At 40.3% G+C, this 14385-nt stretch overlaps 2 protein-coding genes across 5 annotated transcripts; one reads left to right on the plus strand and one right to left on the minus strand.

Moving 5' to 3' along the window:
- The first annotated feature begins 29 nt into the window (after positions 1 to 29).
- On the plus strand, positions 30 to 8305 carry LOC307018468 (uncharacterized protein). Its single transcript, XM_079648702.1, has 3 exons — positions 30 to 1865; positions 2629 to 3226; positions 5261 to 8305. Exons 1-3 carry the CDS (start codon positions 196 to 198, stop codon positions 6998 to 7000), a joined length of 4008 nt encoding a protein of 1335 aa, XP_079504828.1. The 5' UTR covers positions 30 to 195; the 3' UTR covers positions 7001 to 8305.
- cUnh5orf24 (chromosome Un C5orf24 homolog) lies at positions 7727 to 14342 on the minus strand. 4 transcript variants are annotated; one of them, XM_079649771.1, is made up of 2 exons: positions 14215 to 14342; positions 7727 to 12329 (listed from the first exon to the last, which is right to left on the minus strand). In XM_079649771.1, exons 1-2 carry the CDS (start codon positions 14233 to 14235, stop codon positions 11715 to 11717), a joined length of 636 nt encoding a protein of 211 aa, XP_079505897.1. In that variant the 5' UTR covers positions 14236 to 14342; the 3' UTR covers positions 7727 to 11714. The 4 variants fall into 4 exon arrangements, with proteins under 4 accessions (XP_079505897.1, XP_079505896.1, XP_079505898.1 ...); XM_079649770.1 differs by having other exon boundaries at positions 7727 to 12332; XM_079649772.1 differs by having other exon boundaries at positions 14112 to 14342.
- Positions 14343 to 14385: the final 43 nt, after the last annotated feature.

The following is a 14385-nucleotide window of genomic DNA, read 5'->3' on the forward strand; positions in this document are numbered from 1 at the left end:
CAGCTCAGACGTTGTTCCCCCCCTTTCACAGATCTCACAGTTTAAAGACGGGTGTAAGCACCATGTGGTGACACGAGTGCTGAAAAGCCCATACATTGTAGATCAGTGATTCAACAAGCTAGGGAATTAGCTTTTCTCTGGAAACAGAAAGTGAAACTTACTGACATTCACTCATTTCACTGTCGTAGAGGAGAAATGGCGCAGCAAGTGAGTCTGGGTCGGGGAAAACTGAGCTGTTCGATCTGTCTGGATATTCTAAAGGATCCGGTAACTATTCCTTGTGGACATAGTTATTGCATGAGCTGTATTAAAGACTGCTGGGGTAAAGAGAATGAGGAGAAAATCTATAGCTGCCCACAGTGCAGGCAGAGCTTCACACCGAGGCCTGCCCTGGTGAAAAGTACCATGCTTGCAGAGTTAGTGGAGGAACTGAAGAAAGTAGGGCTTCACGATGATTCACCTGATCTTTCCATTGCAAAACCTGGAGATGTGGTCTGTGATTTCTGCTCCGGGGTGAAGCTGAAAGCCTTCAAGTCCTGTCTGGTGTGTATGGCCTCTTTCTGTGAGCAACACCTCCAACCTCACTTTGATGTAGCTCCATTAAAGAAACACAAGTTGGTTGCAGCCTCCTCAAAGCTTCAGGAGAACATCTGCTCTCGTCATGACGAGGTGATGAAGATTTTCTGCCGCACTGATCAGCAGTGCATCTGTTATCTCTGCTCCATGGATGACCACAAAGGCCATGACACCGTCTCCGCTGCAGCAGAGAGGGCTGACAGGCAGAAGGAGCTCAGGGTGAGCCGGGAGAAAGTCCAACAGAGAGCCCAGGACAGAGAGAAAGACGTCAAGGCGCTTCAACAGAGGGTGGAGGCTATCAATCGCTCTGCTGATGAAGCAGTGAGGGACAGTGAGAAGATCTTCACTGAGCTCATTCATCTCATTGAGAAAAGAAGCTCTGAGGTGAAGCAGAAGATCAGATCCCAGCAGAAAACCCAAGTGAGTCAAGCTCAAGATCTGGAGGAGAAGCTGCAGCAGGAGGTCACTGAGCTGCGGAGGAAAGACGCTGAGCTGCTGCAGCTCTCTCACACCGAGGACCAACTGCATTTCCTAAACAACTACCCCTCACTGTCACGTCTGAGTGAGTCTGAAGACTTACCCAGCATTGATATCTGTCCTCTGCGCTTATTTGAGGATGTGACCGCGGCGGTGTCAAAGACCAGAGATAAACTGCAGGGTGTTGTGACTGAGGAGTGGGAAAACATCTCTCTGGCAGTGACTGGAGTGGATGTTTTAATGACCCAAGCAGAGCCCAGAACCAGAGCTGGATTCAGGAAATATTCTCGTCAAATCACATTGGATCCAAATACAGCACAGAAGCGGTTGTCATTGAGTGACGGGAACAGGAAAGCAACACTAATGAAAGGAGATCAGACATATTCTGCTCATCCAGACAGATTTGTTGATTATTTTCAGGTCCTGAGTACAGAGGGTCTAACTGGACGTTGTTACTGGGAGGTGGAGTGGAGCGGGAGAGCTTTTATAGCAGTGGCATACAAGGATATTAACATAACTGGGACAATTAATCAATGTCAATTTGGATTAAAAAACAAATCTTGGGCATTAGATTGTATCAGTGGTGGTAAATATACATTCTTCCATAGCAGTGTTTCTACTCACGTCTCTGGCCCTCAGTCCTCCAGAATAGGAGTGTACCTGGATCACAGAGCAGGTTCTCTCTCTTACTACAGCGTCTCTGACACCATGACCCTCCTCCACAGAGAGCAGACCACCTTCACTCAGCCTCTCCATCCTGGGTTTCGGCTTCCAGGGAAAGATGGTGACACAGTTGAGTTGTGTGAGCTGAAGTAGGCGGAAGTTTAAATAGTGACTTACAGAGGACTAACCAGGACTGGGACTGGTTTTATTTTTTGTCTTTGTATTTGTATTTTTATTTGGATAAAACAATCTTGTTTGTTGAAGTTGTGATTTGTACATTATATTTTCTCAACATTTTCATTACATAATATGCTTGGAAAAGTACAACATTTACAAAATGTCTAATCTAATTTTATATTAACGGGTGTAATTATGTAAACATTTATGAATGTATTTGGATTCTTCCTAATATGTAAAACATAATTTAGAATGACACTTAATGTTGTTTATACTGCATTCTATGTTGCTATAGTTCTGATAATACAAATTATATTTATTTTGTTAATGTGACCGCAAAAGTAAAGGTACAATTTAAATGTAAACGTGTGAAAAATAGCTTGCTGATCACATTTTTAAGGGTAAATTCATCTGTCTTTACTTTGTAACATGTTTAAGGAATCATTTATAAAAAATGTATGTTCAAATCAAATAAATGAATAAATCGATGAGAAAAAAAACTATTACTTTTGTCCGTTTTTTTCTACTGAGTATCAGTCATTCCGTTTTTAAGGTATTTTGGTAACACAAAAACCTGTAGATAAATCAGTCAGATAAACCCTATTTGTGAAATGCTGGTTCTTTTGCAAAGGAAAACATTACAAGACAATATTTCAAAGTGTGTTATTTTCAGATTTATTAAACAACTTTTGAACTTTCCACAACAATCATGCAGGAATAAACTGGGAATTATAGAAAGCTTTTCTGCCGCACTGATCAGCAGTGCATCTGTTATCTCTGCTCCATGGATGACCACAAAGTCCATGACACCGTCTCCGCTGCAGCAGAGAGGGCTGACAGGCAGAAGGAGCTCGGGGTGAGCCGGGAGAAAGTCCAACAGAGAGCCCAGGACAGAGAGAAAGACGTCAAGGCGCTTCAACAGAGGGTGGAGGCTATCAATCGCTCTGCTGATGAAGCAGTGAGGGACAGTGAGAAGATCTTCACTGAGCTCATTCATCTCATTGAGAAAAGAAGCTCTGAGGTGAAGCAGAAGATCAGATCCCAGCAGAAAACCCAAGTGAGTCAAGCTCAAGATCTGGAGGAGAAGCTGCAGCAGGAGGTCAGTGAGCTGCGGAGGAAAGACGCTGAGCTGCTGCAGCTCTCTCACACCGAGGACCAACTGCATTTCCTAAACAACTACCCCTCACTGTCACGTCTGAGTGAGTCTGAAGACTTACCCAGCATTGATATCTGTCCTCTGCGCTTATTTGAGGATGTGACCGCGGCGGTGTCAAAGAACAGAGATAAACTGCAGGGTGTTGTGACTGAGGAGTGGGAAAACATCTCTCTGGCAGTGACTGGAGTGGATGTTTTAATGACCCAAGCAGAGCCCAGAACCAGAGCTGGATTCAGGAAATATTCTCGTCAAATCACATTGGATCCAAATACAGCACACAGGCGGTTGTCATTGAGTGACAGGAACAGGAAAGCCACACTAATGAAAGGAGATCAGTCATATTCTGCTCATCCAGACAGATTTGTTGATTATTTTCAGGTCCTGAGTACAGAGGGTCTAACTGGACGTTGTTACTGGGAGGTGGAGTGGAGCGGGAGAGGTTTATAGCAGTGGCATACAAGGATATTAACATAACTGGGAAACATAAAGAATGTGGATTTGGATATAATAACAAATCTTGGGCATTAGATTGTTGCGGTGGTTGTAAATATGAATTTTTCCATAGCAGTGTTTCTACTCCCGTCTCTGGCCCTCAGTCCTGCAGAATAGGAGTGTACCTGGATCACAGAGCAGGTTCTCTCTCTTACTACAGCATCTCTGAAACCATGACCCTCCTCCACAGAGAGCAGACCACCTTCACTCAGCCTCTCCATCCTGGGTTTTGGCTTCCACACAATCCTGGTGACACAGCAGAGTTGTGTGAGCTGAACTAGACCAAAGTTTAAAGAGTGTTATCTCTCTACAGTTAATGTTGAGGTGTGTCTGCACTCCAGAGAGCAAACATATTATACTGTGATTTTCTCTTTTGGATCTTTTGTCTGTGTATTTCGTAAGTTATATTTTGGAAACATTTTCAATTCATACTATGCTTGGAAAAATACTCCATTCGCAAAATGTCTAAACTGATTTGATATAAACAGGAGTTAGTATGTAGAAGAAAAAAAGTGTAATTATGTAAGAATGTATTTGGAAACTTAATATGTAAAATATAATTTAGTATGCTACATAATGGTGTCTGTACTGGATTCTATGTTGCTCTAGTTCTGATAATACAAAATCCAATTATTTTGGTAATTTGATCAAAAAAGGATTGTAAACGTTTCTCCTCAACGTTAAATATTTTCTTAAGATTGAACAAACCCACCCCACATTGTCTCTTAAGTTTCTCTGTGTGTCTTGTATAGATGACATGTTCGACTGTTTCCTCATCTAACCCACATCCACATGCTCCTGATTGATGTTTCCAAAAATAAATGCATTGTTTTATTTAACCCCGTGTGCCCTAATCTCAGTCATTAAATGATTGTTTGCTCTATCGTTCTTTTCCTATTGTTTTAATTCCTCCCACTTTTTCCTGTATTATATAAAACTGTGGTCCTTTTCCCCTTTCATCCCAGTGCATTTGGGCTGAAATGTTTGGGAGATAGCATGGGAAATACATGACTATATGCCATTTGCTGCATGTATCCCAATATTTAAACTGGAGATAAAAAAATTAATGTATGATTGTAATGTCTTAATACAGATGGAGGCAGAAGAGGAATCAGAAGTAACGCATGAAATACTCTCTGTAACCCATGGTCTAAACTATTACTTCAAACTATCTTATTACATATTGTTAGAAAAAACTACTCCATAACGTCACATGACCTGTGTTGATTTTCAGCTAGAATTGATGTGTCTTATTTGGTGTTCTCTATTTTTATTTATATTTGGTGTTTGTTTCATGAAAATATTGTTAATTTATGTGGTCCTGATATGTGCCTTGTAAATATGGTTGACATGATTTCAAGATGGGTAAGGATCTTGTTTAACATTTTAGGATCCACAGTTGTTGTTAGTTATCTGGCAGGCCGACTAACTAAGGGGTTAAAGACGGATTGCAACTCTTAAACCACTCCTTTTGCTGGAATGAAGGCCAGTTCTATAACCCTACCCACCCCCCCCCCCCCCCCCCCCTGCGGCCCCGCCCCCCCAAACACACACAAACTAGACTGTATTGACTGGCTATGCGAGGCTCCTCCTGCTCAAAGTTGCAGCTCATACGTTGTTCCTCCCTTTAACACATTTGACAGTTTAAGGATGGGTGTAAACTAAGCACCATATGGTGACATGTAAGTGCTGGAAATCCCATACATTGTAGATCAGTGATTCAACATCAGGGAATTCGCTTTTCTTTGGAAACAGAAAGTGAAACTTACTGACATTCACTGTCGTAGAGGAGAAATGGCGCAGCACGTGAGTCTGGGTCGGGAAAAACTGAGCTGTTCGATCTGTCTGGATGTTCTAAACAAGGATCCGGTAACTCATAGCTATTGCATGCGCTGCATTAAAGACTGCTGGGGTAAGGAGAATGAGGAGAAAACCTACAGCTGCCCACAGTGCAGGCAGAGCTTCACACCGAGGCCTGCCCTGGTGAAAAGTACCATGCTTGCAGAGTTCACGGAGGAACTGAAGAAAGTAGGGCTTCAAGATGCTTCACCTGATCTTTCCATGGCAAAACCTGGAGATGTGGTCTGTGATTTCTGCTCCGGGGTGAAGCTGAAAGCCTTCAAGTCCTGTCTGGTGTGTATGGCCTCTTTCTGTGAGCAACACCTCCAACCTCACTTTGATGTAGCTCCATTAAAGAAACACAAGTTGGTTGCAGCCTCCTCAAAGCTTCAGGAGAACATCTGCTCTCGTCATGACGAGGTGATGAAGATTTTCTGCCGCACTGATCAGCAGTGCATCTGTTATCTCTGCTCCATGGATGACCACAAAGGCCATGACACCGTCTCCGCTGCAGCAGAGAGGTCTGACAGGCAGAAGGAGCTCGGGGTGAGCCGGGAAAAAGTCCAACAGAGAGCCCAGGAAAGAGAGAAAGACGTCAAGGCGCTTCAACAGAGGGTGGAGGCTATCAATCGCTCTGCTGATGAAGCAGTGAGGGACAGTGAGAAGATCTTCTCTGAGCTCATTCATCTCATTGAGAAAAGAAGCTCTGAGGTGAAGCAGAAGATCAGATCCCAGCAGAAAACCCAAGTGAGTCAAGCTCAAGATCTGGAGGAGAAGCTGCAGCAGGAGGTCACTGAGCTGTGGAGGAAAGACGCTGAGCTGCTGCAGCTCTCTCACACCGAGGACCACCTGCATTTCCTAAACAACTACCCCTCACTGTCACGTCTGAGTGAGTCTGAAGACTTACCCAGCATTGATATCTGTCCTCTGCGCTTATTTGAGGATGTGACCACGGCGGTGTCAAAGACCAGAGATAAACTGCAGGGTGTTGTGACTGAGGAGTGGGAAAACATCTCTCTGGCAGTGACTGGAGTGGATGTTTTAATGACCCAAGCAGAGCCCAGAACCAGAGCTGAATTCAGGAAATATTCTCGTCAAATCACATTGGATCCAAATACAGCACACAGGCGGTTGTCATTGAGTGACGGGAACAGGAAAGCCACACTAATGAAAAGAGATCAGTCATATTCTGCTCATCCAGACAGATTTGTTGGAAATTGTCAGGTCCTGAGTACAGAGGGTCTAACTGGACGTTGTTACTGGGAGGTGGAGTGGAGCGGGAGAACTTTTATAGCAGTGGCATACAAGGATATTAACATAACTGGGACAATTAATCAATGTGGATTTGGATTCAATAACAAATCTTGGGCATTAGATTGTATCAGTGGTGGTAAATATACATTCTTCCCTAGCAATATTCCTACTCACGTCTCAGGCCCTCAGTCCTCCAGAATAGGAGTGTACCTGGATCACAGAGCAGGTTCTCTCTCTTACTACAGCGTCTCTGAAACCATGACCCTCCTCCACAGAGAGCAGACCACCTTCACTCAGCCTCTCCATCCTGGGTTTTGGCTTCCACACAATCCTGGTGACACAGCTCAGTTGTGTGAGCTGAACTAGACCAAAGTTTAAAGACTGTTATCTCTCTACAGTTAATGTTGAGGTGTGTCTGCACTCCAGAAAGCAAACATATTATACTGTGATTTTCTCTTTTGGATCTTTTGTCTGTGTATTTCGTACAATATTTTTTCGAAACATTTTCTATTCATACTATGCTTGGAAAGATACTACATTTGCAAAATCTCTAAACTTATTTTATATAAACGGGAGTTATTATGTAAAAGGAGAAAAAGTGTCATGTATGTAAAAATGTATTTGGAAACTTAATAATATGTAAAATATAATTTAGTATGCTACATAATGGTGGCTGTACTGCATTCTATGTTGCTCTAGTTCTGATAATATAAATTCCATCTACTTCATTAATGTGACCAAAAAAGTATGGGTACAATTTAAATGTAACTTGTGAAAAACAGCTTGCTGATCATCTTTTTATGGGTAAATTCATCTGTCTTTGCATTGTAACACGTTTTAGGAATCATTTATAAAAGTATATGTTCAAAACTGTACAAAGAAATGAATAAATCGATGAGTTGTCACCATTTTATCAGCAAACTTCTATTATTAAAAAAAAAAATTACTTTATTTTTTGTCCGTTTTTTTCTACTGAGATTCAAACATTCAGTTTTAAGATATTTCAGAAACAACAACACAGGTAGATAAGTCAGATAAACCCTATTTGTTAAATGCTGGTTGTTTTGCAAAGGAAAACATTTCAAGACAATATTTCAAAGTGTGTCATTTTCTGATTTATTACACAACTTTTGAACATTCCACAACAATCATGCAGAAATAAAATAGGAATTATAGAAAGCTTTACAGGCTTTACATTGTCTCAAAAACACTCGATAGGTGAGTTAAAGTTTCGGAAATCATCACCTACAGACAACATACCATGTGTTGCTTTATTGCTGAAGATGGTGGGAAGAGTTCATCACACGGGAAAAGGAAATACAACATAAAGTATGAATTTCTGTGCATTGATTTAACTTACAGCTTAATGACAGGAATTGCTATAAATTAGGCATATTAGAGTCTTTAGGTAAACCAACTTCCATAAACCTCCTTATCCCTTTTGTGTTGTCCTCATTCGGAGGTCCATATAAATGTCAGTTCAGTTCAAATGTCGGTCAGAAAGAAAAAAGTGCTTTGCATGACACGTTCCTACAACTTTTCCCAAAGTATTTAAACTCAGCGAAACAGACGTACACAGGGTGCTCTGAGGTGACTCTTTACATGCTGACAAAATCAGTCATTACACTGTTAACATGTGAAGACGTTGGCTCTTTAAAACAAATCTGGCAACAGTGCAGACAAACTAATATCTCCAATAATAGGACAAAAGTGTTGTGATGTTCTGATGTTAAAGTCCTGCTTTAATTGTTACCCAAATCTTAACCATGTCAAACAATGTCTCTGTGCTATTAACATTTGTATCTCAATACATTTTCTTTCATCAATCTTCCTAATAAGATTAAACTCCAAAAGCCGAAGACAGACAGACCAAGATCTGCAGATTAATGATTGTATGGATTTACAGAAATGAGTGGTAGAGAAACTAGCCCCTGTTCCACCAGCAGCACCTCATGGGAGCTAACGCTGCTGGATGTTCACAAAATAAACGTTGTTTATGGTAATTTAAAGACTTGGTGCTTTTAAGTGCAAAAGGAAATATCCAAGTTAGACTTAAATATGAATATAAGGAAATATCCAAGTTAGACTTAAATATGAATATAGAAGTCAATAACGTGTAAGCTTTTAAAAAGCAACATTAACATGCGGAAGCACAGGGAACAGAGGCTCCCTTAAACATGGAGCAGGACAGATAAAGTCCTTTTTCAAAGCAGATATTTGACCTGGTAAATAAAACAAATGTTGTGTTGCTCATTTACGCTTAATGCAAGTGTCTCAGAAATCAGTGACATGGTGACAGTGAATTTAATAATGTGACAGTCCAAGGCGTCTTCTGTGAAAGAGGGACTGCTCAGAAAACAGTGCATCCTGGCAGCATCCCTTTAGCCTCCCTCTCATCATATGCATCAAACAGCCTTGAAAACAAAATGAGTAAAAAAAAAAAAAATCTAACACAAAGACTTTAAAAATAACTAAAACTCAAGAATGTAAAACAGGCGTCATGTCAGACATCAACCTAACAAAAATCCGTCATTAAAAAATGCGTCGCTCCGTAAGAACTATAATTAAAAGAGAACTACTGCCAAAGCTGAATAGATTATATAAATATGTTAAGTCGCGAGGAACTAAGTTTACATTATCAATGTGTAATTTACAATGCATTTAAGAAACTGGCTTTGTGACACCTTTAAATGCAATTTAAAGTATTTGTACTCATTCAAACAATCATACTACCCTTTAAAGAGATAGTGGTCTCCAAGTGCTTTTTCATTTACATTTGACACAGTAACGTACATGCTAAGGTTATTTTGTGAGATGTCGGAATCTTTTTTAAATCAAATAGAGTAAAAGTCTACTAGGTAACGTCATAATCTTTGGTAGAGGAGTGTGAAAAGGATGTTTGTATGTGACATTTCAGTAACACTACACACATCAAGAAAACAGGTGAGAGAAGGCCTTGTACACAAGTATAAAAATACAACGACAATAAGAAAGTGATAGTATCAAAGTTCCCACAGTACAATACACACATACAACAGATTATTGCACCAAATGTAACAATTGTATATTTCACCATGAGGGAGCAACTCAGTGAAGCTTTACTGTCTCTAAACTCTCAGGATTTAAAATGCCTTTATACCAATACCAAAAACTGAGTGGTAATCAGGGCAAAGTTTTACATTTCTAATAAAAGACAGTGTACGGTGATGCACATATTCAGTCATTTCTGAATATGACTGACTCTGTATTTAGTGTGCATTAAGCATCTTGTGAAATGACAAAAATGTAATCAATAAAACGACTGCATTTTTCATTCCTGTCGTCAGCCTTAATTATTAAACATTTTAGCATGTCATTAAAACACCAGCTTCCCAAACAGTCTAAGATCTACAGTATGGTATTGTACCTTAGACAACATGATTAAACAAAAGACACCATTTGACCTCCTCATAGTTAAAATGAAAACTTGAAATGATGATGAATGTAATGGAAGTGATTTTTTCTAACTCTGCTTCTGTAATAACTGTAATAACAGCGCCACCTGTCTGCAGATTCTCCACTAAATAAAACCTGGCGGCTCACAGTGTAAAAGCACAGAAGAGAGGATCATCAGTGATGGTCTCCTTTGTTTATGATTCAGCATTAAAACCATACATGATCATGATTAAAATGCAAATTAGTGTATATTTTTTCTGTAGCAAGACTATGTTTGAGGCTTTAGTTGGGGTTGGTAACACACACGTATTACATCAAATAAATGCTCTTTTTTAGCATAGTTACAGTAAATACATGTTATAACTACAATGTCACTACCATATTAGTAATAATCAGTGCATTCAGCAACACATTCATGTTACAGATAAGATATTTTGAATATCAATCTTCGGATTTTCTTGGGATGAAAGGGACCTTAAAGCTAATATATATATATAGATATTTCTTTATTGAAATTGTGCATGTTAGCTAAGTTTGTATCCGAAACGGGGGTTTTGATGGATAGTCAACATTCTGTTGGAGAAGTTTGCAAAAATGTTTTAACTTGGAGATTTGATCATGTGTAACCACAAAATCAAGGTATTAGAAATAATGGCAATGTGGCAAAATGGAATTGTTTTGGAAAATAAAACTAAATATGTCCGTAGAAACGAAAATGAAGAAATGTCAGATAACAAAAGTTCAAAAATGAATGCCTGTTGATACATTTGTTAACTTAACCTTTGACCAAACCTTACTTCAATTCAAAGAAGACTGTTTTTTTATTCAATTAAAGATTTTTCTATTGGATTAATTTGATTTAAATGTTTGGTAGCAATTAGCGTGGAGGTTTAGATACATCTGTCTTGCCACTGAGCAAAGCACCTGACCCCCGACTGTTACTTTGATGATATATTCCTCCTTTTACAAATGGAACACATAACAGGTGATACATATAACATTTTGCTTTTGAAATTAAAGACCACATTTCTGAGAAAACCTTCCATGTTGCTACTAGTCCCTCTTTCTCCTCGCTTCTTGCTTTGCATGTGTTTGCAAACTAAGAACAAGAGTTAATTCCCAACATCCGCTAAAATGGAAATCAAATATGGTGTGATGAACATACAGTAGCAAAATGTGTCCTTGTTTTGTGCCCTAAAGCGGCCCAACATGTTTCACACACCTGCGGCTCACAATCCTCTCATGAGGGCCTACTTTGTTTTATTTATAATAAAAGATTTTAAAATGACCACAGTAATAAAAAATACGAATTATTTGAATGCTACATAAAGCAAGCTAAATATTGAACTTGTCCTGACCTATTACTACAGTCGCCCCCTGCTTATTAAACATCTGGTTTGACTTTTTTCCCAAGAAAACCGATACAGCAAGGTGTAGTGAAACCTTCTCACTGTAGATCTCCAGCAGTAGCACTGGAAATCTAACAGTATTATATCAGGTGGCAGGCACACAGATGACACCAACACGAATAATAACAAAAAACTCCTCTCAGCAGACTGGGAAAGGTTGCAATCTCCCCCAGAATCTGGCAAGAAGACCTGTACACATGCGTCTCTTATTCAACCGACGTAGGGGAATCGAGCCTTTACTCATTAGCTGTCTTCTCTTTGCAGGAAGGTTCACAGAGGATTTCCTTGTGTGCTAGCGGATAGGGGAAAGCCGCTCCGCTGCAGGTGCTACCGTAGGCTAGTTTGTTGAGACGAGAGAGGCCCTTGATGCTGCCAGGAGGCCGTCCCGGGCTGACCTTGTACCCCGCCGCTCTGGTGGTCCCCAGTGGCCGCCCCGGGCTGGTCTTGAACCCCGCCGCTCGGGTAGTGCCGAGGGGTCGCCCTGTGCTGGTTCTGTACCCGGCTAGCTTGGTGGTTCCCAGGGGCCTCCCACGTCTGCCACTCTTCCCGGCAGCCTTGTTCTTCTTCTTGCCGTCATCTGGTGCCGGATCAGTGCTCTTAATGCCGGATACTTTCCCAGGCGAGTCCCCGAGCACTTCCTGTCTCTGGCACACCATGGACTTGTGGCTCTGGGTGGGTAAGACCATGGGAGCCAGTGTCATCTGAAGGGCCGACGGAGGGGGAGGAGGGTAGAACTTGTTGGCCTGGGTGCACAGGTCAAAGTGGGAGGGGGGGTGGTGGGCGTCATCGGCGAGACACGACGGCCGGCTGCTCATGCAGAAGTCACTGGTCGTCACCTGGCGCATCATCTTCTGCTGGGGGGGGCAGAAAAAGTTGCAACAGCGTTATCGTAAGGGTAAGGGAAGTTAGATTTATCAAGACTTCTAATCGCAATGCATTTGAAAGTCTTGATAAATCTAAACTGTACAATAACCACAATTTAAGAAAAAATGGTATCAATTACTTAGTTTGGTTCATTTTGCCCAGATATTGTTTGTAATGTAAAACTTGACTTTGTTGGTCCACTTGAAAAACATGGAACACTAGAAAGAAACACAGCTTTCAAAATGTGAGTGTTTGTTTTTCCTTGGTTTTAATGTGCAAGGCACTTAAATATGTTACTGGTAAGCTTTATTTATTCATTTTCATTACCCTGTTTAATCTTTTTTTTTTTAGACTTCTGAAAAATATATTGTAATTGTTTTAGATACAAGGTCTTATTTTTAGATTGATTAACACCATATATTTTCAGACTTTTTATCGCTCACAGACTGAAGTAGGCCTACTAATACAGTATCTCTCTGTGGAGTCAGTGCTGTTAAATACAGTTAAACCAAAGAATGTTTTAAGGCTAAACCTAACCTACTCAAAATTAAAACAACTTTATTGTGGTGTGCAAATACGTAAAAGCGAACATCCATAGGGGCAACCATGAGCAAGGACACTAAGGACACTTGAACAAAACAGACAACGGTGAGATTTCTGCTTTATCTGAAGTGTTGTCAAGCTCTGTTTTACAGTCTTACAAGAGGACTACCTGTTGGTTTTTAAACCCTATCAAAATTATGTTAATGTGCCCTTCGAGCTATTTCCTGAATGCAGTGGTGTAAAGTAACTTAGTACATTTACTCAAGTACTGTACTTAAGTACAATTTTGAGTGACTTGTACTTTGAGTATTTAAATGTTTTGCTCCTTTGTTCTTCTACCCCACTACAATTCAGAGGTAAATCTTGTACTTTCACTCCACTATTATTTACCTTTAGTTACTATGCAAATTGTAATTTATTTGAATGATGTGAAATATAAACTTTAGTTACACCTGGAGTAGCATCCACAAGCTACCCTGCAGAATACAAAGCATTTAAAATGAACTTCACCTTAACCAGCTTTGATAAACACATGAATGCATCAATAATTATAATCAAAACATAAAATATATTATTCTGAAATGGGCCAATTTGCAGAATGAGTACTTTTACTTTTGGCACATTTAGCTGACATTACATGAGTAACATTTTTGAATGCAGGACTTTCACTTTGTTACAGAGTATTCCTTCACTGCTACGTAAGTATAGCCTAAGATCTGAGTACTTCTTCCATCTCTGCCTGAATGCAGCTGGAGCTGACCTCTGACCGCTTTGTAGAGTGGTAGTGAAATGACTACTTTCTCTGAATCATACACACAATAATCTTGTTATTGCAATGAGTTGATAGTAGGACCAAACTCATTTTTGTTGCTAGCAATACATGTCCATAACTAACTATGAGGCAATAAATACTTAAAGGCTGCTGCTGATGTTATTCCTGCAGAGGACACAGGATGCGAGGAGGTGTGAGATTTACTATCAGTAACAGTAGTAATATTAATTCATAACAAATATGCACATATTCCGCATCTCTAACGAGAAAAGCTCCTCTTCTCCATGTCACGTTACAACACCAAGGCTTAATTCAGCCTCGGTTTTCAAAAAGGGTTTAACATTAGCATAAAAAAAGTGCGCAGATAAGCGATCCGACAGCTTGCATCTAGGATAAATAACCAATAGAAAAATACACCCTCCTGCCTGCAACACTAGCGATAATGTAACAGTACCTCGATTGTTTCTCAGATGTCGGTGCAGAAAGGGTTAAGGACAAAAATGATCTTTCATCCCTCAAAGCGTGAGTCGATGCATTTTTCCCAAATATCTTCTCACCTCGGCGTAAAATCTCCACATCGGATTGTTTCGTTGTGAACCCAAACGAGATGCGCCAGTTTGCAAACGTTTTTTTATTTTTATTGGCCAGCTCCAGAGGTTTGGATAAGAAACGCAGCCATTTTCCATTAAAATTTAATAAGACGGGAGCGCAGTCTGAGCATGCGCAGA

Source organism: Notothenia rossii (assembly GCF_949606895.1).
Source record: "Notothenia rossii genome assembly, chromosome: 9".
Classification (NCBI taxonomy): Eukaryota; Metazoa; Chordata; class Actinopteri; order Perciformes; family Nototheniidae; genus Notothenia; species Notothenia rossii.